We start from the raw sequence: 23,505 nt of genomic DNA on the forward strand, positions 1-23,505 counted from the left end.
CAAGAGAGGGGCCGGGGGTGATAGCACTGGTGGTGAGGGTTGGGCAGCAGCGTTATATCCCCCATCCCCAGCAGCAGCCTCGCATCTGAGGCTGGCTGGTGACAGAGATGCATGAGGAAGTAGTTTACACATGTGAATAAGATCACTCTTAGACTGAGTTCACATAATGCAGTGAACTATCAACCCCCCCATTTATTTGACAAATATTTAAGTGGCTCTGGGGAGAAATGAAAGGTGTTTCTGTGGAGATAGGCGTACAAGGGGGGTGAAGTCCTCATCTGGGTTGGATTACCTTTACGTACTATACTCCATGGCTATGAAACTGCAGTAGTGTATTTTGGCACCATCACTGTGGCAAGCTTCCTTACCTTCTCAATGGAGGCCATGGAGTCTCTTAAACGGCGTCAGCAGGGAGGCAGGAATGCAATGATGACCCTGCCTGTAGGGCAGAAACGCAAAGATGCATAGGGTACAGTTGTGCCGTATGAAGCGCGTGCCAGGCTGCAGGCTAGGAGGTAGGCAGTGTGTGCTTGGAGAGGCTCTGAGCTCCTCGGGTTGCTTCCAGAGCTTCCCCCGTGGCCTGGTGCCAACACCAGGACTGTATGATGGGGGTGAAGCAGCCCATATAGCTTACAACTTGACCCGTTCCCAGGGAAGGTGAAGGGTGTGCTTTGCCTTGGTGATGATGTGAATACGTTCTGGTTTTGCAGCGAAACTACACTGTGCTAGAATGACATGCAAAAAAGTGGTTTTCAAATACAGGTCTTGGATCAAATACTATTTTATTAAGCACCTCAAAGTTGTTTTTCTTAGGTATGTTTTCTTTTTCACTTTGATCTCAGGTTATCAATGCAAATATTTAATGGTAACTTATTGCATAATGTGTACTGAATTTAAGAGTGTCTTTATGCACATTTGTTAAATATATTTGTTCTTTTAACGCTAGGTTCCCAAACAGTGGACAGCAAGCTAGCTGTTACTAGCTCTAACCCTAGGGTCTTTAAATCAGTGCATAAAGTATGCATTTGATATAGGTTGTGATTTAACAAAAATGATACCGTGTTATCTATGATACCATACATCAATATGTATGATCTAGGGGACTTTTTATGCGTTTAGATCTGAACACGGGATGTTTAATTTCTTGATTCATATGGCTGTTCCAAGGAAGCAAACAGAAACTAGACAACTTATTTGAAGAAAGCATCTAAATTTGTTAATTGACTCTAATATAGGATAGTTCTGTAGTAGAGCAAATGCATATTAATCACTATGAGCAATGTTTAAATATATATGAAAAAGACAATACTGCAACGTATTTTGGAGTATGTCAGAAAACTGAAGTAACTTGATGTCTATCATATAATCAGCATTACCTCTTTAACATGCCTAATTGAATTGTATGGCATATGCAGCATGTGCTGCTGTAACTCAAAATATTGCTGGTTTAATTGCACCGTAATCAAAACTTAAATCTACAAAATAAAATTATAATTGGAAGACGTTTCTATGTTTTATTGCACCATTGTTTATTTTAACATTGATCATAAGTATAGTAGCTTTTTCAGGCATAGGCTTTTTAAAGGAAGGGATAGGAAACATCTTTGGGAATAGTATATGGTTATTTGTGAATTACAAAACTGCAGTGGAAATCCAGGCAACCAAATGCATGCCTTGTATCTTCATAATTTATTGCAGCATTTTCATTAATGTTATTTTACTTCTCCTTGGCAAATGATCAAGCTGAGTTTTGTCACAGCGTTTTCACTTGTTTTTGCAAAATTAAGTTATGTATGTAGTTGTGGTGTACATCGATATTGTATGAACATAGTGTTTTGTGCCTTGTAAAAGGTTGATTATCTGTATGACACATAATACTATTTTGAAAAAAAACCAGGATCATATTCTATTGTTATGATGCGGTGATGATAGCTATGATGACAAGAATCGGGTCAACACACTCAGAATTGCTAAGAGTGAAACAGTACTGAATTTATTCTTTCACGTGTGATGATTTTATATTCAGAATTCAAGTTAATGGCAATCAGAAGTAGATATTTAAAATCTAGGTATATCAGTACCGGTATAGACTTTATATCTTACAGTTGTAATATTGAAGTGCATAATTTTAAATTAAGAAATTAATTTTAATTGCATGTATTAAGTTAAATCCCCACCATCAAGGAGTAGTAAATTAAAAGTTGGATATCATTATATTACTTTGAGACTGTAACTGAATTTAGCACTCAGAATTATTGATACATTCATATACTAGAATAATTTCACTGTGACTCCTCACTCACCTTATTGAATCAATAGAGATCATTGGTCATGCTATATCCTGTAACAGACTAGATTAGTCAAAAGAAGGGGTTAAAAATACATTTGATGAGGTAGCTGGGATGGTAGAAGTGATGGAAGAAGCTGCATACAGTATTTCCGCACAGCATAGGTATCCTTTCTAGGATAGAACAGGTCTTCAATGCATAATTTACTTTGAGGACTGTTCCTTCTCTGGAGAAATAAGCTGTTCATCTTTATAAAGCTTAAGTATTTCTTTTCCATTCAGTGTGGGTGCAGAGCATCTTAAAACTACTAATCATGCTATGGTCTATCTTGAACAAGCTCAAGGAGCCATTCTGTGGTTCTCAGCTCTTGGTCCTAAGCCTCCAAGCTCTCAGTCCTCTAAGCAACTGTGCAACTCATTGGGCATTTGTCTCTAGTGTACAAATTATGTTACAGACCCCACATTTGAGTGGGTGTTTATCCTTAACAGTATCATCCACAATCATGATGCTTTAAACTGAGAAATGTGATTTACTTGGGTATTTGCTAAGAAGTTTTAAAGTTGTAGCAGAAGCTAAAATGTTACAGTTGTGTTATTTTTGTAGGGTTGGGCAATATGTTTTGCATAGTTTTTTCCTTTTATACTGTTATTTTCTGAAATAGTGGCAATAAAAGTTAAACAAGCTGTAGTGCTAAAAATTGGAAGAAAGTTACTGCCTTCAAGTGATGGATCTTTTTATAATTGTCAGCTTCCTCTTATTCTTCAAATCTTTCAGATTATTAATTATTGAGAAATATGGTTTTAATAGCCACAATAACAGAAACAAAACACTAGTGAAGTGCAGCAGCTTTTGATCTTCAAGTTTACCCTTTTTATAGTAGAAAATAATTTCTGTAAATTTGCCGATGAGTGCTAATAAGAGCTCTAGTCAAAAAAGGTATCAAGTGTCTGTGGTATAGCTATACATTTATAGTAGTAGTGCTTTCTAGTTTCTTTATGGCTTAGGCAATGGCTGTAGGAAGACTTGATTTGGCAGACCCTTAAAACTGACATTGTCAGGAGCAGTTTCAAGTTTAAATTTACTCTTAGGACCAGTTCACAAACTGTCTGAAGAGCTGCATGAATACACTAGCCCTGAACGTGAAGATAGAACAGTTTTACTATTGCTTTTTTAATTAAACTGTCTTTTACTACCTATTACATATTATCTTCATGGTTATTTTATTAAAAAAAAGGAAAAATTGTCAGGGTTATAAGCTGAATAAGGAGGATTTATGTGGCCACAACCTTTGTAGGTGATTTCTATGTTTTTTATTAGCAAGCCAAGCAAGATGTAGCATGCAATAAAAATTTTACTATGCTCTCCTGCTATTGCTTTTAACTTCTTTTCCTTACATTTCGTATGTTTGTAAAATAATTGTGGTCATGATTAAAATAGTAAAAGAAAGTGCAAGTGTGTTGTAGTACAGTTACTATGGACACTGGAACATTTTGAAATTGAGTTGTTTCAGTATTAAGAATCGTACAACATTGGCTACTGAATATTTCGCTGATGGCATTCTGTTCAGTGAGTGCACTAAATACCTTCATTTCTTTCATACTCTACTAGAAAAGGATACCTTATTCCTTCAATTACAGAAAACATGAAAAAGAAGATAAAATAATGTTCAGCTACTGTATATTATGTTAATTTTCTGTCACTCTTGCGGCAAAGCACTTAACACTAATTCAGTAGTTTCCTGCTTAGTATTTGGTTCCTTTTGAAGCCATTGCACCAAAACTAAGCTACTTGGAGAACAGAGTAAGAGTATCAGGATATTCATTGTGGGAAAGAGGGAAACAGAGATTTGAATCTCTCTTTAACTTACTTTGAACCTTAAAAGAATTTTAAGCAGTGTCTAATGTTATCTTAATAGTGGTCATTATTCACATCTTTCCTCAGGAATTGTCTGATTCTTATGAAAATGAAAAGTTGAGGACGAGTAAAATGGGGTTTGAAAATTTCATACTATAGTTTGCTTTTTTAAATGTTTTAGCTTATTTGAGGATACTTCTGAGGATATCCTCTTATTTGAGGATATTTCTGATAGTCTGATGACTAAGATGCATTTGTTGTGAGCAACTACAGCCAAGACAGTTTTCATTCTTATCTATATTTTTGTATTTTAAAAATGTCTTTTGTTTATTTCCCCTATTTGAATGTACAGGTTCTTAGTAATCCTTAGGTCGTTTTGAAAGCTGTCACAGTTTGGATGAAAACTAAAGTCCTATTGTGAAAACTATATATTTAATAAGGAGTTTCCAAGTAGGACTACTGATTTCCCTGGGACTGCTTTGATATTTAAGAACTAAAATACAGAAATTTCAATATATTAAAATTTGTTTAATCTAAAAGAAAAGAAAATAATACAAAATCTATCCTCCATAATATAAGCATATCGGATTTTTCAGGAAAAATAAGCAAACAATTATTAAAATTAATTTTTCCCCTGTGTCTTTAACTTTGAGTAGAAAGATAATTTCAATGGTATATAAGTGTAGCTATCAGTGATTAGTGCAGTACTTTTTCAAGTACAGAAAAGCAGAGATAATCCTGATTTTTGGGTGAGAATAGCGAATAGAATATTTCCTTGAAAATATTTAGTGATACAAGTCAGGATAGCTTGCTGAATCTTGGACATAGCCAGTAGCTATGCCCTAAGAATTTAATTTTAATGACTTTTTTCTCATTTCTGAACAAAATATCTAGTATTGGTTTTTTAAATTGAATGTATAGATACACCAGCACATGTGACTGTGATTGTGCCCCATGTGCATGTCTTGACTGCAGTCTTAGAATGACCTTGATAATTTTCAAATTGGAACTGCTGCTGCTGATAGTCATCAATTTTTGCCAAAAAAAAAAAAGGATTATTCCTTCTCCTTCACCGAAGGATTTGAATCACCAAATTACTGTCCGATGATCTTTGCTTCAGTTAGGCTTGCATTGTTTTTTAGAAATAAAGAAACAAGGCTTGGTCTTGCTCGCAGTTGCATAGTGCAGCTACTTCTTTTCGACTTCAATTTTTGACATCTGAGTAAGGAGAAACTTAGAACTATGTGTAATGATGATATAGGCAAGGCTGAGCTGTGATTTAAACAAACTGATTTGGATGCTTTCTGCTTTGTATTAAACCATACTACATTTTTCTCAACTGTGGGATGATTTAGATCAGTTGCGCTTATCTATTCATTGCCTTCTGTATGTTTTGACAAATGAATCTCTTGCACCTTCCTCAAGGAAAATGAAAGCTGTAGACTTGCTCTGAGGAGCCCCGCTATCAGAAGCAAAAAGGCAGTTTTACTGTAAAAACTCAGGACAGGAAAGAAAAGAAAGATTTCTAAGAGCTTTAAGGGTAAATTGTCTTAATTGCATAACAGTTTCCATCGAGACAAGATTTGTATCTTACTAAGGAGAATTAAGTAATGGTTTGACACTCTGAAGGTAAGAGTTTGGTTTACAAGCTCTCCGAGAGAATTTCAGCTTGATCTGGGGTGAATCACTAAATCCTCATATGGTTTGGGCTCTTAACTTTAAAAAAAAAAAAAAAAAAAAGGCTATCCCTCTTCTCTTCTGGTTTGTTTTTGTGTATGAACCTCTGAGGTCTTAGGGCAGGAAATGCTTTTATGAGTTCATGCAATCCTGATTTCTACAGGGCTCTGCAGGTAAATCATAAGAATCAGTAATAGATCCTTTTATTACTTGGGGGTGTAGATGGGTTTGCATTATTACCTTTGCCAAGGATCTAGCATTGAGATGTCTTCCCTGTGCCTATAGAACAAATGGAGATAAAGGTGCTTACTCCCTTCTGCTAATATTTTTGAAGGCTGTGGCAATACTACATGTAAATGGACTGAGGGTCATGGCTAACTTTTTATGAGTGGCCGACAGTCTGTTACACCTGTAGCTGTAGATAACAGTGATAGTGTATTCTCTAAATGACAGTTTGGGCAGATACAATGCACCATTTGCTTTTACCATTGTCAGTGACTGAGGACATGTGTTCAGAATGGTTACGGTTCACAGAGATTCTTTCTAGGAGACTATTTTGAATGTAATGTTCCTTGCCTTTGATGATAAAGTAAGAGGATGTTTAATTTCACAGGCAGGAAATGCATTACTTTCTCTTTTATACTGGTGTAAGAGAAAAGCTTAATAGCTTTTCATGTTCGTCATAGTACAAATGTCCTGTACATTGCAGATACAAGAGTGAACAAAACCATAATATAGTGCTTTGGCTCCTTAGCACTCAGTACGTGCATTTCTTGGATTTTGGCACGCACATTATCCTTGCTGATGCTGAAGTAGTGCTAGTCTTTGCAATCAATGTTTGTAACAAATATGTTTCACAAAGCCTCGTTATGCAAGATCTCTCAACTTGTGTAATGGATTCCCTGTTAAACTCAGGATTTAGCAATTGAAAATAATAGAATAAGGATTGAGTAATAACACTTTATTGCCAAAATTTGTTGGGGGAGGAGAGCTATCTTTATATTAGCATTCTTGAGCCTTCTTATTGTAGGAAGTTTTTAGGATGAAGATACCACATTTATTTCAGTGACAAATATTTGTTTCGGGGGGGGGGGGGGGAATCTATATTGACCTATTTCATAGGTAGCTTGTTTGTGTTCCTTTTGAGGAGCTCAGAACCTACATGCCTCACAAATTGAAGTTCCAATGAAGCTTTGATAAATCAATACCGTAATAATATATTTTGGAAATGCTGTGAGAGAACACCTTAAGCTGGTATTGCTTCTAAACTCCTTGGTAGCTTTCTCAGGCAGGAAATCAACTCAGCAACAGACTTGATATGTTTAAACTTGGCTTCCACCTGGGGTGTACTGGGGAGCTACTGAAATCAGCATTTCACCTGGCCATGACAAGCGATACCGCTGTTCATGCCATTCAGACCCTGAAGTATGAACCATAGATAGGAATTATCTCCACAACTGAGGCTGAATCTTATATTCTAGTAAAATAAAGGATTATTGCAGCAAAGGAGGTAAAAACTACAATTTCAGAAATACTTCAGAAATGCAGTAAGGAATGATAGAAATACTAATATTTTTATATTATCCCCTTCTTTTTACTATATTTGTGAATTTTACAGCAATAATTTACAGCAGTACCTCCTGAAGTGGTATCTGGGTCTTTTTATACTGAAAAGTGCAAGACTTTCAGTCACTTCTAGGAAAGCCTGAGCACTCTGAATAGAATTGTTTCACTCTGAAATGAGTAAATCTGGTTACATATAGTAATTGGTTTTTTTTCCAGAAAGTGAATGAGACACAGTTTACAAAAAGGATTTTGATTGCATGCTTTTTTATGTAACAATTCTAGTTGTTCAAATATGTAATTCTTGAAAGGTAAAACTTTCTAAGACAAGGAGCGCGTAAAGCTTCTAAGATTTGCATGAAGGCCGTGGCATATACTGGGAGTATACTCACTTTTAGTTAACCTCTTTCCTCTGCTCTTTAAGCTGTATAATAAATACTGCAGACTCATTTTAATCACTCCCAAATTTGGAAAATGTATGGATTTTTCTTGAAACTGGCTTCAGAGATCTGCAGGAATATTATGGCTGAAACACAATCAGAACTTGACTGGTATTTCTATAAAAATGTGTAACTTTAGCCACTAACACATTATGATTCCTTTCTGGAATAGCAATGCAAGGTTGAAGTAATCTTTAATCTTTACTTATTTGTACTTTACATATTTATTTCCTAATTCTGAATGTTTCTGATTTTGTTTAGTTTTCCTTGACATAGTTAACCTTTGTCTCCAAAACTGTTCTTATCTGTGAGAGAAGAAGAATTTTTAATTCTGTTAACAATTATCTTCCACATGTTTCAAATAGGATTTTAAGAATTTAGGTGTTCATTTGAGGTTGATTTTCTTTCTAGGCTCTTCTTTGCTTCTTTGTACATCCCTAAATACACATAAGTGGAAATATAGGAAAACCGTATTTAAACAGATGGCTAATCTATGTGAAACAACTAGTTCAAGATATAGATGTTTAGTTAACTCCTTAGTACAAGATGTAGGGGTCTTGCTAATACCTGAGGTAAGACAACAAAGGATGATTTTGATCATCTGCTCTCCGTGATTCCCAGATTCTGTCTTCCTCTCCAGTCAGAGAAGAAAGACAAGACCAATGTCCTGTGTCAGTCACCATTCTAAGTCCCTGCCATTCCATGGAAATTGAGTCCAGTGTTCTGGGAATGTGACTTCTGAGCATCATTAAAGCAGCTTGAAGCTGAAGTTTTGTACATCTATAAAAGCTTACAAAATAATTGTGCAGGATAATAATATTGAGAAGTCTTTCTGCAAACAGAAACTCTGTATGTAGCTTCTTAAGGTTCAAAGAGGAAACACAAATATGATTTAGATGGAACAAAATTTAGCAGTGAACATGTACAGCTTCTACAGCTTCCGTCAGACCCAGTCTTTGTTTATAAACAAGTACCAAAAAAAAACCCAAACCCAAAAAACAAGAAAAAGAAAAAAAAGAAAAACAAGAAAAACTAGATTTTGGAGTGGTTTTGTTAGGCTATGTGTGTGATTGAAGCCACAGTCCACTGAAAAATATCTTCCAGGTCTTGGGTCTGTAATAGATGCGCTTGCACTGATCATGAAGTCATTAGCTTAATTATTTTCATAATCATTTAAAAAGTTTGAGTCAGGTTAATAGCATCCTTATAGAACATGCAGTGTAGAGAGCTTCTGAAATGGGAGACAAAATGATATTCTTCTGATAGTCTGTAGTTCTGAAATTTGCTGTATGCTGCTTCCTACAAATTAACAGAATGGCTACCATCAAGTGCAAACAAATTCTGAAAAAAAGTTAGTGGTTATCCGTGCTGTGCGAGTACATTTTCAGATTAAAATACATTGATTTTATTCCATTCTTAATCTTAGTGGTTGATGGGCATTTTAAAGAATACGGTAATTTCAGTCTTTCCTTTAAAGCTTCTCACAGCAGGATGTCCTGAAAATGTTGCAAACATGAATGATCAGCTAAGTCTTCAGAAAACTGTATAGTCTTTGTAAGTGGTTTTGTAATGACTAGTGTAGTCCTTAAAATACATCGTGCACAGTTACCCTCCTTACATTCTTTAATGACAATCTATTTTTAATAAAGCCATTTAGCTTGGTTAATTAGAGTTAGTAATAAATCTCCTAGTCTGCTGACTAATCTTAGAAAATATCTTAGACCACACTAATTGAAAATAAGGCTGCAACATTAACTATGTGTATATATGTATTTTGGCTTTTTATTAGCGTTATACGTTCAAGAAAAGTCTTTTTAAGAATACAAAAAGTTGCCTCTTGATGCAAGTCATAGACTTCACCTTCATGGAACATAGTGGTAGAAAAAAAATAGGCCATGGAAAAATGGAGAATAGCTCATGCCAGTAATCTCACAGAGGGAGGCTGATACAAACCTTCATTCCCAGGTCTAGTCCAGTGTTTTATGTCAGTACTATGCCATTTATCGTATCCGGTTTTTCTCTTGAGGCTTCTTGCAATTCTTGAAGCTTCTTTCTCTACAATTCAGCCCCGTGTTGTGATACAGCTTCTCTTTGCTGCCTGGTGTACCTGGAAGCTTTCTCGTCCTTGTCCTCAGCTTCTGAAGTCTTAGGTCAAAGTAGATCATTGTTAATGCCACCTGAACTGGTACATTCTGCTACATTGTACTAAGCAAATGTAATTCTCTCATGGAACTTACAAGAGTTTTTTCAGCTTTCCTAGGAATATTGCTGCAGCAGACTGTAAAGCCAGAACAGACTCACAGATATTCTCAGCTTAATACTACTTGATTGTAGTTGTATAATCCCCTTTTTGGACATGTCAACTGTGCATAGGTGAGACCAAGTGGACTGTATAGTCATGACCTCAGACTATGATCTGCTTCTGATCGGACTGTACAGTGACCTGCGATAGGTCAGAGACTTACTCTGTGTCCAATACTAAAAATACATGCATTTAATTCTGTCACTTTAGCTCTATCACCCAGTTCTCTAGTAACAGATTTTTCTGTAGTCTGGAGAATTCATTTGTTATTTTAAAGCACGTGGTTAACCATTAATGATAACTTGATGCTCAAATGTGGTTAATACCCTCAAATGCAGATACTGACAAAAAAAAAATACTCTGACTATATTCTCTATCAAGAAGTAATATCAACTCTCTTCAGCGGAGCTGATCTTTTTTAAGTCATGTTATGACTCCAGGAAATCTGTATTCTTTTTGGTGAAGAGCCTGAAAACTCAAGTCTGCTCGTGTCTGACTCAAGGTCAATTAGAGAAGGTTTGTTGTGGAAGCCTTGGCCACCTCTATCTGATGGCATGCGTGCCAAATATCAAGTCTACAGTAAAGTTCTTGATTAATAGCAAGAGCATCTCTGCTGTGTCCGGAGGACCAGATTTTCTGCTCCTAAGCTGGTACAGTCCAGCAATAATTCTGTGGTTCTTATCCCTCTAGGTTAACTGCTGGAGCTGAAGAAAACTGGGCTAACAGCTCAGGGTGTCTTAGTATTCTGTTGGTGTTCAGTATTTTTGTGTTCTTGTGTCTGCTCAGTATCTGAAGGATTTGGACCTTTTTGGGAATCCATTCCTGCAGTGGATCTTAAGCATGTTATCCGTGAATCTTTGCAGAGCAATCCACTTCAATCATCATCTGAATTTGCTTTCCATTATCTGATGATGAGGATGTTTTTCTTGATGATTGCCACTTCTGCCAAATGAGGGATGTCTGTATAGCATACTCTTAGCTTTATCTATGTGGAGTAGGACATCTTATCTTCAGAGTTCATTCTAAATTAATGGCTAATGTATAATTAATTTTGTCTGAATTACAAAATTAGCTTTCCTGTTTGTTCTTGAAGCCACAGGCTTCCAGGACTGCTGAGACCTCCTGAATGTTAGGTCTGTCGTTGTCCTTTTATGATGAGTGAACAAGAGCCTTGAAGAAAGGACTTTGCTTCGGGTTTGTAACTGATTTTTACAGAGGCAGAGATTCAAGGCAGATGCTGTCTCCCTGGGTTGCTGCTTTGGAGAGGCTGTTAAAGGGCTGCAAATCTGGAACTGCCAGCTGGTGTAGTCAATGCTATTGGAACAGGATCAGCAGCTGGCTTGGAAAATGTGTCCTCTGAACTGCAGCCTGGAGTCCCAGTTCCCTCTTCAACAAGTGTTACTGCGTTGGTGAATTTTATTGGGGATTATGTGGCATGTGTGAAACCAGTCCTTCGGTCTTTATTCAAGTAGAGAAAAGGATCATCTTATCCAAGTAACGGTGATCTTTGGAAAATACTGCCTGGAGTTACTCACAGTCTAGATCTACATATATACATGAAGTCAAAGGAGAAAAAAGGTTATTTACCTGTAGCTGCTGTCCTTTGCATTGTATTGTTTATATGTGCATATGCAGCCCTCCTCTCTTTGTGTTTCTATGATTTTTCCATTTATAATTGTAGTGGAAACTGTTTCATTTAGCTGACAAATCAGTGGTTACACCACAAATCATGCTGCACTGAGTGTGATAGTAGGACTGAACTTTATTCTTTTCATCTCCACTATGGGAGGTATGCATAAGAAAAATAAAGAGAAGGGAATAAATTGTAAATGGAGTGATTTGGACAATGAGAGTAGTTCTTCCATTCCAAATTGAGGAGCTTTCCAGCTGCCAGTTGATGAAATTGAAAGGTTTCTATAAGTTAACTTCTTTTAATCATGAGATGGTCCAGTGCAGGGTAGATCGCTGCATCTTAAATTGGTAGTTCTGAACTTACTGTTAAACAATTTTAAAACATCTTTTTCTGTTTGAGAAAAAATAATTTACCTGAATTTTGATTGTCTTCCACAAAATACTTACTAAAAACAGAGTTTGTCCTGAATTTAATATAGGGGATTTTATACTAACAATTTAACAGCCTTCCTTTTTAAACATCATATCTTCTTCCAGTAGCAGGTACATAAATGACATTAACAGTAAAAGTATCAGGCCACGTTTTTGTCCCTTACACCCACATCGTTACAGTATATGAGTATAAATGACAGCAAAGGGTTTTTTTGCCATTTTTTACTATATCTCTCCATATCCACAGTGTCAAGTTGCTTCTTTCCCATTGCTGTTATGTTGAACTGTGTAAGTGGAGGGTTTTTTTTCTGTTTTTGGGGAAGAAGGGTGTTTGCTGGCATGAACGGTGAATTTATATTTGGTTGCAGATAATGAGCTTAGTACTGGTGGTTGATCTCTTTCTAGAGCAATGCTATATTGATATAACTGTCCAGAAGTTAACTCGTAGGAATACAATTTTAAAAGAACAAGCTAATAAATCTCATAGTATTCAATTGTTCACTACAGAGCCCAGTCTTCCAGTTATGCCTGCGCTCAGCTTTAACAATATGTATCAAAATTAATAAAATCAGGACAAAAGTGATTTAAAAAACTGGTGAAAATTGAACTGAGGAGAAAAATAGAGTGGAAAAATAAGACAAAATTGTGTTTTCAAAACAGTAATATAATAAGTAGTACATTGTATGAACTTACCCAGCATTTCTGAGAATTAATAATTTTATTTTTTTCTCCAGGATTCGGAGTTCCCTGCTGATACTCGAGTCAACCCATACCTTGTGCGTGCTAAAGAATATACTCAACCCCTGAAATCTGGAGAGTATAAACTGAGCAACGTTTTAAAAGTGCACGACTTAACAGTGAGATGGTAGGAACAATTAACAGTACGTTAATTTTATTGTTACATACGTGTTGAGTTTTATTTTTCAACAGGTCATTGAGAAGCATTTGTTTTAAGTAAATTTCTGAAAAACTACTGGCAGTAGTCAGGGGGACATTCTCTCTGAAGAATGTGAAAGTAGAAAAAATGATGATGAAATTTAGTGGGAGCGTAAATATAGTAAAACACCTGGGCAGAACTGTTTACAGATTGAGATTCATCTTTTATGTAAGAAGGGTGGGATTTAGTTAGTAGATATAAAAATGGGAACCAGAGATGACTATAAACTCGGGTTCCAGGAAACTGAATTATAATGCTGAATTTTTTTGCAATTTGTATTTGATTGCAGTTTATTCCCTTGGGTCAAAAATCAGAAGAGATTAAATTTAGATTAGCTTAAGCGTGCAAATAGCCTGTAAGCAATGACATTTCAGGGCTTGCTAGCTGCAGCTCAGAAGGAATAAACATTAAAATATTAAAAAAAAAAAAGATAGAGCCTAGTAGCAAAGTTCAGACAATTCTGACGCGTTGTCTAGGTATGAATATATTTTTAAAATAATTTTAAAAATAATCAATACTTCTGTCATTCAGATAAACTTTAGGTAGCTTGATGCTGTTCTTACTGCATTCAGACTGCTAGGAGATCACTTCTGAAGGTATCTCCCTGAAGAAAAACTGTATCCCTACACCTAATTTTGGAATCCAATGTAGTTAAGTTTTACAAGTCCAAAAACTTGGGCAATGTTATTCTTATGCAGACTAAGAGTTTGATAATTGACTGACGTGTTAAAAAAAAAAATTAGTGTTGTGAAGAAAGAGAGTAGTAGACCGTATAAACAGTAGACAAAATCAGAGCCAAGGAGAGCAGTGGCACGAAATAGAACATGCTGTTGTGGGTGTAAAGTAAATCTTGTCTGTGAAAATGGAAACAATATTTACACATTTAATAACTACAATGCAAAGGTCACAGATACTTTCTTTAGGTGGCTATCCATATTTTGTAATACATATCCACCGTACTGCTTTGAGTTTTGGCCTAGGTGGGCAGGCTTCTGCGTAGTCTCTCAGATGCTCAGTTCTGGTTTTCTGTCTGGCTAATCCTTAACCTATATTTGTAAGGTAATATTTTGAATATTTTTCTCCTGTACTGTATAGTCATATTGGTCCAATCAGGAAAGAAATCTTGCAACTGGTGTCTCTGTGCTGCTACTCTGAGGAGGATGTAGTAAATCCAGCAAAAATATTAGTGGGTTATTGGGCTTATCTGAAGAACACTAGGTACAAGAATGGTGTGTGGTTAAAAAAAATAAATAAAATCAGTCTGGAGGAGGAGGAATACACTTCCACACTTGCCAAGATATTCAGTGAATCAGGTGGAATAATGATCAAAATATAACCTTTACAGGGTACACCATCACAAGATTTACATGCACGACAGGCTACGCAGGGGCAAGTCTAAAGTAATCATCTTCATGTTAATGTTCACCTTGTTGAAAGTTTGCCTTTACCTGTAGTAGGAAGCCAGGCCTGAGTTGTAAATTAGTTTTGAATATTGTTGCAAACTACTTGTGAAAGTTAAAATATATAATATGTAATTGAAAATAGTAAAAGTTAGTCAAGGCTAGTCAAGAAAGGACACCTCTACCAAAATTTTTCAGTTATACTTGGACAATAACAGATAAATAACATACATGTTAATGTAAAACTATTCCTTCTATTCCTTATCTTTCCTCAATTATATTTTTATCTTATTGACAGCGTTATTCTAGATCCTTATATCCAGTGCTTCTAGTTATTGCTAAAAGAGATACTCTTACGTACCGGGGAATTCTAAGTATTTTCTGCGGTTAATAACTGTATATTGCAGCTTAAGGATACAATGCCACTTGAGAAAGCAATTTACTGGAATAAAAATAAATTGGATGTCTTTAAACTTATTTGGAAACTTGCTTGGAGAAACAGCAACTAACCTGAAAAAAACCAGTGAGGATGTGTATTTAATTTCATATATTGGCAATATGACGTTGACTTTCATGTAAAGATAATGCTTTAAAAAAAGTGAGAGCTTGGGATAGTGCTCTAAAATTAACTGAAATGCTTATTTAAAAAATGTAAGCACATAAAAGCATGTAAAGAACAAAAGAAGAATTCTAAAGTGTTCTTGAAAAAATGTAAACAATGTAATTGAGCTTTTCATTTGCTTAAAAATCTCTGTGTACATGGTGGAGCATAGTTTCGTCATGTTTAACCATGTCTGAAAAAAGCATTTAAAATTTATAGTAATTTTCATTAATTGAGAGTTTTTCCTATCTAAATACCACTACTTAAAATCAATCTTTTTAAGTGATTGAAAAGAAAGATTGTCTTTTGTTTCTCTTGTTAAAGCTAAAGGCTATATTGTAGCCTGGTTTGCTAAAGGTAGGCCTTTTTTGACAGCATGTCCTGCAGTATTTTTTTAACACCCTGCCCAATTTCAAACAAATTTGACAGAGGAATAACAGACTCAGAAGTACTGAGGTTCCCATGTGTTTCAAGAAAACAGATCTCTGCCTTGAAGAAAGGGTTGCTTTTAGTACCCTCTTGGCTGCAGGTGGCTAGGAATTTGAAGAGGGGAGAGAAGTTGTGAATACTTTGTTTTTTGGGAAGAGCTTCAAATGGAGCTCATACCTTATTAGATGCAATGGAATCCAATCTCAAGGCACACAGCTAATGCACACAGAGCTTGGGTTATCATTTTTAGTTTGACACAGCAGCTGTTTGGTCCTGAATCTGGCTTTCCTTAGAAGCCCAAGAGGTTATTAAATACATAAATCGAGATTTTTCAGAGAAGAATGACAGCGATTAAATTCTCTGTATTGAGAATTAAATAAAAACGGCCCATTTAAAGAAATTCTGAACTTTCACTAAATGTATTTATAGTAATTATGATTGTCCATTTGATTTCACAGACAGAAGGTGGAAATCAGTGTCCACTAGATGAGAATTAATTCTTTCTTGTGGTTTGTAAGTTAGATGGAATACATTCTGTTGGCTTAGGAGACCAAATTTGCTTTTTTATGATTTAGGTTTTTCTCACCAGAATGAGCGTATCAAAAAAGACAAAACAGAATCTGGTTCATGTATGCATATTACTAGGTTCCTTTACATTCCTCTAGAAATGGAGCACCTGCAAATCCAAGTTCACAGCTTTTAACATGCCTTAAAGCTGATGTAGAGTAGTTCTTTAGACCTTCATCAGTATTCACTGCAACTCGCATTGCCGGAGGGGGAAAAAAAAGAAACCCTTGGGAAACCATGTTTGGTTTCTGCTAAGCTGGATGCTTCCCACTTTTCAAATCATCACCTAGGCATTCCTTGTCTGCATTAAGCTCACATTTCTCTTTTAAATATCCTTGTAAATTTTATTCTGCCTGCAAGAAACTCTATAAGATCTATAATGCCTAAATGATCTTCCCAATCTTACTCGCTTACTGGTCGCTTTGTCCTCACCTGCTGCCTGAATCTTTCCCAAGGGGTTTGTATGGCTTTCCATGGAAGGTACTTCTACAGTCACCATGTGCAATACTGCATCTGTCACGGTTTATATTGTCTTCGCTTGGGAAAAGAAAGATGCCCATGCAAACATTATTCAGTGCATTTTTAGTGGTTAGTACAGTGTTAGAAAATAGGAAAATGCCATGTATTATTTTGGAGAGATGCTTATCTAAGACACAGCTGAAAAATTAGCAGTAATGGAATGAGAGTTTCCGATTAGTACAATACTATATTTAGCATATAATTTACTATATTTTGTAGCTAGAAAATAGTTGTATTTCTCTTGTTTAAATCTCAGATCAGAAAACCAGTGTTGTCAAAATACTGGCTATTTGCAGTTTAATTATGATCTTTTTTAATACCCATTAACTCGAGCAGAATGACAAGTGAAGGCTCTATCACCTTGCCTTCTTAAAAATTTTTTAAGATGTCATCATCTTGTCTTCCTCCTTCCCTCCCATGCCTCGCGCACAGAGGTTACAATTCTCCATTCAAAGCTCATTTGATGTTTATCGTGTATAGTAATTGCTGTAAAAATGCCACTTTTGATTGTGGGTAGGATTCGTAAAGTGTGTGGCCTAATATTTTAAATGGATGCTTTACCTAGTAAGTGTACCTGCATAAATAGAAAATGTATCATATATTATTCTTGTTTACATGTAACCTGATGTTCCCAAATCCTTTATCCTGTTCGATATTTTGTAAAAGAAAAAGATAGAGAATTGCAAATGCTCTGCCTAGGCACAGTGAAAATGTGAAGCTGGAGATAATAATAAAGAAAAGCAAATACAAAACATTTAGTGATTATCTAGGCTTTCCTGATGGGCTCAGTAAAAGATAACTTTTCTATAGGGACTAATTCATCATTATATCTTACTATACTAGTTTCCTCCATTTTTTATCAGTGGATTCCAGAGAAGATTAAAAAAAACTTATCTCCTTGGGAAGCATGCAAATTGACTTGCAGCATAAAATTGTGTAGGTGATTATGTGAGACTTATTCACAAATTGAAATTAAAGTTACAGTCTTGTAGTGCCTTGTGCAAAGTTATGGAGGTAAGACTCCACAGAAATTATTGCAAAACCCTGTACTCTTTCCCTCTTTAGTTCCCATCTACTACTTTTTCTCCTTCTCAACGTAGAAGTACATATGTACACACAGGTGCACGTACACATGCTCACAGAGGAATAATCTTTGCAGGAAAGAGAATTCTTTGTGAGTGTTGACATGAGGAACTTATTTTGAAGCAGCTTATCGTCTTAAATTTGCTGTAAAAACACGATACTGATCTGCATTGTCACTTTAGAGTTTCAAGATTTCCATTTATATAGTAAGGTGGTGAGGCAGAGAGAATTTGGCAGTAGTGTGAAGAACCATGCATTTTGCTGTGTCGGTCAAACTTTGCTATCTGGGCTGTACTCTGTTTTAGTCCCTTTCAGACATACCTACAGTTTTCTATTTCATTCTCAAACTTTTGTTTTCATAGAGTTGCTTATGGAAAGAGCAGGCCATTAAAATTGTGTTGCATATAAACGAAGTGCCAGAAGTAGTGCAGATTATTTTTAAGCAAACATCTTGGTAGTTGTTTTTTTTTGTTGCCCCTCCCATTTCAAAAGAGCTCTGTATTAACATCACAAAGCAACTTTCTCATAGTCTTTCCTGTCACTTCTTGATACTCTTCTTTATTGTGATGCCTGTAGAGTTTTGACAACAGTTATCCTGATGGTTTGCTGAGACCACTGCCTGTCATACTGATGAATGTTGTCTCCCTTTTTCCTGTGTTCTGCCCATTTGTTTCCATCTCTCTGTTGTCTTAGAGATGGTGAAGTAATGTCATTTTGTGTCATGTCTGAACGATGCCAAGCAAGATAGGGTCCATCTACCAAGAGGTGATCAGTCATGTGAATCATATTGTGTCCTCGTATAACACAAGCTAGAAAACAGAGGATTCAAAGTCCAAAATTCATGTAGTAAAATTTCCTGTTGAAGAAGAAAAATTCAGGGAGGTAGAAAAATCCTTGTTAATTATTTAAACCCTCTTCTTGTCTCCCTAGAGCATTAGAAAAGATATTTGTTTATTAAACTACATTTTTGCATTAACAGTAAACCTTTTTAATCGTGCCATCATATGCTGATTTCTTGCATGAGTAGCCACAGTGAATTGGAGATTTGCATTAGCAACATTAGCTGCTGCTTAATTTTCCTATGAAAACTATACCTGTTTTTAAAGGAAAGTGACATACAAGGTAGCTACTGCAGAGCCTAACCTCTCATACTGTAGCCGTTTTGATCAGTTTAGCTCTAGCATAGCAGGTTTTGAAGGTTTTTGGAGCATGTCTTCCATGGATTGCTGGGGCAGTATGACACTCCCTGCCTTCCAACCTCTGTGATTCAGAAGCCACCTGGGTTTTTTTTCTGTTCGCCTTGTAGCAAGGGAGTTGGACCAGATGACCTCCAGAGGTCTTTTGCAGCCTCAAGCATTCTGTGATTTAATTTTATATACAAATGCACATAACCACATATGTAAACATGTATAAATTATATATATAAAATAACACTTGTAGATGTACATGCTATTAATTTTAATGTCTGCTGAATAAGTGTAGATAGTGTAGTTGCAGGATTGGATTTTTGTGTGTGCTGAAATATTCAAATACTCAATTCTGCCTCTTTTGAAATATTCAAGTTCTGCCTTTTTTCAAAAGTAGAAGAAATATGAGTGGAAGCTTGGCTTGATCCTTATCTCCTGGTATATATGCAAAGAAATTTCTGTTTCTCCTACTTTATTTCCCCTCTCCCCATTTTAATAACTTTTGAATATGTTTGAAGGAGCTAATGCAAGAGACAGTTAAATGTAGACTTAACAAGAGTCACTCAATGCATCTTCGTGACACAAGGGAGAAACAAGAGCAACTCTGCTGGCGTCACTCTGGACAGATCAGTCTGTACGCTTGCAGCAAGTTTTTTTTGTGGTGTTTTAAACTGTTAGCTTTATCTGACACATCCTGTCAAGTATTTTAGCATTAAATTAATGTTAATAATAAATTTGCTATCTCTATCTTTACAATACAGGAAATGTAATTTCCTTTCATAAATGCTTGCATTAATGCCTCTTTGCCCATGACTGAAAAGTCATTTCGCTGGCCTTGATGAGAAATAGAAAGGTGTGTTTACACTGCAAGTAAACGAAGTTCTTATCCTCCTGCCAAAGAACAAGTGACAAATAACCCTAAAGCCTCAAAGTGGGTACAATTAACAGCACCTACAGTGGGACGGGAAGAATATGCTTTGTCTGGCCTATTGCCCCAGCTGCTGTCCTCGCGGAAGCAGTGTGGCCGATGTCAGGTCCTTTCCCCAGAGGCCCGGGTGCCACCTCGGGCACCGCTGGATGAGATACGTGCAAGGCAGCCGGGGCTTGAGCTGCTCTCAGAGATGTGGATGCCTGCAGCCTAAGCTGCAAGCGCCAGCGTGGGGAACTCAAAGGCTGAGTCAGGGAGTGAAGAGTGCCATGCTGCAGTGGGCAGCGCAGATTTCATTCAGATCTAACGCGCAGTGAAGACAGCATAGGCATATATATCTGTGTATGTGCCCATACGGCTCTGGCTGCCCTGCTAGCTGAGACCTCACGCATGCACTTATCTCCCGAACAGTCCTGCGAGGTGGTATTATCCTCATGTGAAATAATTCCTGCAAGATTACCTAAGTGGAAGATCCAGAAATTAAATTCATGTCTTCCGAGTCACAGTTCAGTGCTTTAACTTTCAATTTCGGAGTATCACTGTTTCCTATAGAAATTAAGTTCTTAATTTCTTTCTGCATTAAGGCCCACATTGTAACAGAGAGATTATTTCATGGACTTCAGTCTGTTCATTATCGTACAGTCTCTGTAACAGCTTTAATGCAGTTTGTGTCGGAGAAGTACTCATAGGAAATTGTCAGATGTAGTTTAGCTCCCTGTAATACAGTTTAATAAGGAGAAAAAGTGAGCTCTCCATGAATAATCAGCGAGAACTGTGTGGATCACACTTTGATAAGCTCTGTGAGGGCTTGCTGCAGCGATGGTATGAATGCACAGCTCCTGGCTATGACCCTTTCAACCTCATTTGTAGCTTTTTCTACCTGATGCAGTAATAATAAGTAAATGGTTCCCTTAGCTCCACATTTGCTTCCTCCCCCCACTTGCTTTTTGCCTGGTGAATGTTCCTTCCTGTTCCTCTCTATAAGCTTTTGGCTATCATAGTCTTAAGAAGTCTTTTTATTTCTCATTAGCTTTGTCTGCAACGTTGGCCACAAGTAGTTACTCCTGTGGGAAGGCATTGGCCATCACTTTAATGGGCAGCTTGAAACCGTAGCAGTAATAATTTGAAGTCATATTGTGTTCTTTTATGGTGCACACATGAAATGAGCTGGATATCTCTGTAATTTTGTTAGTGAACAAGCATCTTTATCAGAAGAACAGAACATTTTCAGGGAAGGTCAACAGAGGGAAAGCATATATAATTTTTTTTTTTACTAGTTACCTTTGTAGCTTTTGAAGCAGACTTTGCAGAAAAACCTGGAAGTAGTTGTTCACAAAAACACGATTGTAAAAAGATATTGTCTTATTTTTATTAAGGCTTTTGCATATTCTCCATATGTTGAAAGGTATGATGCCTGGTAACCATCAGCTCTACTAAATTTGGGTTATTTTCTTTTTATTCCCACTAGTCTGTGGACAAGAAAGGGGTTGAAGAGATTGGGTTAGTCATTTTCTGCTAAGTGTTTAACTGAAAACAATCAGCCTGTGGTGATCCAAATACTCTGAACACCAAATACACTACTAACTAAATAGTTAATTGAAGTGTGCTTATTTTGAATAAATGTAATCTATAAAATATAAAAGAAATTGTTTTGACAATTGCCATATGGGATGAAGTACTAACTTTTAAAGAAAGTTATTTCAAAGATAAATTTATTTATAAATTTATTTTATAAAGTGAACAAGAAGTTGAGATTTTATTGACATGAAATATAATGGCGAGCTTAAAGATATTAAATTGTATGGGGGAGTTCACATTGTGGAACTTTTTTTAAGAAACTGCTCATTCTATTTTAGAATAGAAAAATGCCAAACTCCAGGATTTCCAAAAGGTGAATTATATCTGTCTTGACACTTCATTGACTTTGATACAATTCTAATAACTATCTGCAAAAAGATCCTCAATTAATTAATGCCAATTAATATACAATACTGAAATTTTCTTGTAAATTGAAAATCCATTTACATTTGTTTTATATTTTTAGCACCCATTCAGAATTAATCTTTGTCAAGAAATGTGGAAGGAAGTGTGTATCTAAGAACTTTGTTTGGATTCCGTATGTCAGTTGTAAGTTTTCTTGCATTTGGCAATTAATTTCTCCATGTAAAGAAATAGATGTTTTTGGAAACAGTAAATTTTTTTTAAAAAGTAAACTTTTTAGGCAGTCATGTCAAGACTTTATAAATAGCAGAGTCAGCAACATATATATAATTAGCCTATAGAAAACAGTTTGTTTTCTGGGAAAGTAAGGAGCATTGCTGAGTGATGTTTCTGAGAACCAGAGCGCTCAATGCACAATATATTGTGATAGAGAAGAAGGAAGTGGAACATAATAAAAATATAATGCCAAATTAAAATTTATATGTTCTAAATAGATAGAAGTGACTTACATGAATACAAGAATAGTGTATAATGTACAAAAATCAGTTGCTACTCTGAAATAGTGTGTGAGGTTGCACATGCTGTGTTTTAATGAGGAATTCTATTTGCCAAAACATTTCAATGCATTGCAGTTAATGCCATAAAGCAATTTTCGCTCTCTTTGGTTGATACAATCTCGTAGAAATTGTGAATTGATCTAGTAATGCTGCTGATCTTTCCCTATTCTTAGTCTGACCTGTGAAAAGATGTTGTGCGTGTATTAGAAACTTACTGTATTAACGATTCCTTTTTTATTGGCTGGGGGAATAGAAACTGAAATCACCTACCATTTGTTTGTAGGCCAGTTTCATAACCTGAATGTAAAATCACGAAAGGTATTGGGTATTTATGGTTGCGATGATTTAGAGATACAACACTAACACATAGGTACATAAAGATGGCAGTTTCTATTTGCATAACTCTATCTCCTAATCCCTTCAGCGTGGAAAATCTCATACTGGTGTTTTATCTTCTGGGATGTTAATATCTGAAGTTTTTAAAAAAAAAATCTTCCGTTCTTTTTTCACTATCTAAATATTTTTAAAGAAGGTTTTCAATTATTAAAATGAACATAGTACTTGAACTGTAGTAGCTGCAGTGTCTATGAAGAAAAGCAAGACAAATACAAGAAATGTAAAGAAGAAAATAGGTGCATTTACTCTGTTGTTTGAGTGAGTAAATACCCAGCAGGACAAAAAAAAAAGTAGAATAACTGGATTGTGGGCAAACTTGCTGCATTGTTGAATGAAAATTCGTAAGTACAAAAGAGCAATAAGAAGAAATATCTGTGAAAACTGAACTGGTGGAGTCACTCCAAGAATGATACGAAATGTTTCCTCAGGACATTCACATCATTTGTGCTTCAATATGGTTAAGATGAAGCTTAACTTTTAATATCCATGATAGAGTTTTTTCAGATACTATCTTTTGCATGTTATGGAATAACCTTTAAACTATCACAAAATGGTTGCAATTGTTCCACATAGACACATAATTCTAGATTTTTGCCCAGGACAGTGGAAAAGAAAAAGCATAAAAAATGGTCTTAGCCAATTTTGCCTGCTCCCCATGAAGATGAGACAGGACACAGGACAAAGTCCTGTGCTCAAAATAGTGGGGGATTGTCTTTTCTTTACACTTACCAGGTGTGCCTGCCTAAAAGATAAGGTAAGACAGCACTCTCTG

The 23,505-nt window shown here is 36.0% G+C and overlaps 1 protein-coding gene across 1 annotated transcript in view; it reads left to right on the forward strand.

Annotated features, from left to right (window-relative positions):
• SPAG16 (sperm associated antigen 16) overlaps positions 1–23,505 on the forward strand; it is a 415,031-nt gene that overhangs the window by 50,816 nt on the left and 340,710 nt on the right. The window contains 1 exon segment of the mRNA XM_059820586.1: positions 12,923–13,053. Within this exon segment, the coding sequence (XP_059676569.1) occupies positions 12,923–13,053 (131 nt within the window).

This window comes from Gavia stellata, chromosome 8 (assembly GCF_030936135.1).
Source record: "Gavia stellata isolate bGavSte3 chromosome 8, bGavSte3.hap2, whole genome shotgun sequence".
In the NCBI taxonomy this organism is placed as follows: domain Eukaryota; kingdom Metazoa; phylum Chordata; class Aves; order Gaviiformes; family Gaviidae; genus Gavia; species Gavia stellata.